The sequence below is a fragment of the Condylura cristata genome, unplaced genomic scaffold (assembly GCF_000260355.1).
Source record: "Condylura cristata isolate star-nosed mole 26May11 unplaced genomic scaffold, ConCri1.0 scaffold00084, whole genome shotgun sequence".
In the NCBI taxonomy this organism is placed as follows: domain Eukaryota; kingdom Metazoa; phylum Chordata; class Mammalia; order Eulipotyphla; family Talpidae; genus Condylura; species Condylura cristata.
This window is the reverse complement of record NW_004567185.1, coordinates 164297-164924: the sequence shown is the minus strand read 5'-3', so window position 1 is coordinate 164924 and position 628 is coordinate 164297. Positions and strand designations below refer to the sequence as shown.

General features: G+C 69.7%; 1 protein-coding gene across 1 annotated transcript in view; it reads right to left on the bottom strand.

Moving 5' to 3' along the window:
• CLN8 (ceroid-lipofuscinosis, neuronal 8) overlaps positions 1-628 on the bottom strand; it is a 72952-nt gene that overhangs the window by 992 nt on the left and 71332 nt on the right. The window contains exon 5 of the mRNA XM_012734874.1: positions 141-626. Coding sequence (XP_012590328.1) covers positions 141-626 — 486 coding nt within the window. The remainder of the gene's footprint in view (positions 1-140; positions 627-628) is intronic.

The following is a 628-nucleotide window of genomic DNA, read 5'->3' as shown; positions in this document are numbered from 1 at the left end:
CACACGAGGGCCCGGCTGTCCGTGAGGACGCGGGGCAGCGCCCCCGCACCCACGTCCTGACACAGCAGGACAGGCCCCGCCACAGCCACGTGGGCACCGGCCTCGCCCGGCCAGCCCCCAGCAGCGGGCACGGGCCTCACCTTGAGCAGCATCCAGGAGACGCAGGTGAAGGGCGTGCTCATCTCCAGCAGCAGCGTGGTCATCGCCAGGTAGTGACCAGCTCTGAGGTTGACCACGGAGCCGAGAAAGCCGAGAAAGGCGAAGAGATGGTGGATGACCAAGAACACGTCAAAGGTCCGGAAGAAGGCGCTGGACAGGTGAACGGCCACGTTTTCGAAGAAAAAGAAGCCGGTGGCCGTGGCCACGTGGAACCAGCACCAGCTCTGCTGGCCGAGCGCCTTGTCGGCCTGCAGCACGGGGTCCAGCAGCATCGCCCACAGGCCCGCGGCCGAGCCCTGCAGGCCGAAGACGGCGCGCGTGGCCGCCAGGTTCCAGAAGGCCTTCTCCTTGGGCGCCAGGGCGCGGTAGGTGGCGCTCAGGGCGGACGAGAGGCGGCGGCAGGCCAGGAAGACGCCCAGGTAGAAGGCGAAGCCGGCGCCCACCAGCGCGGCGCGCAGCCCCGGCGAGC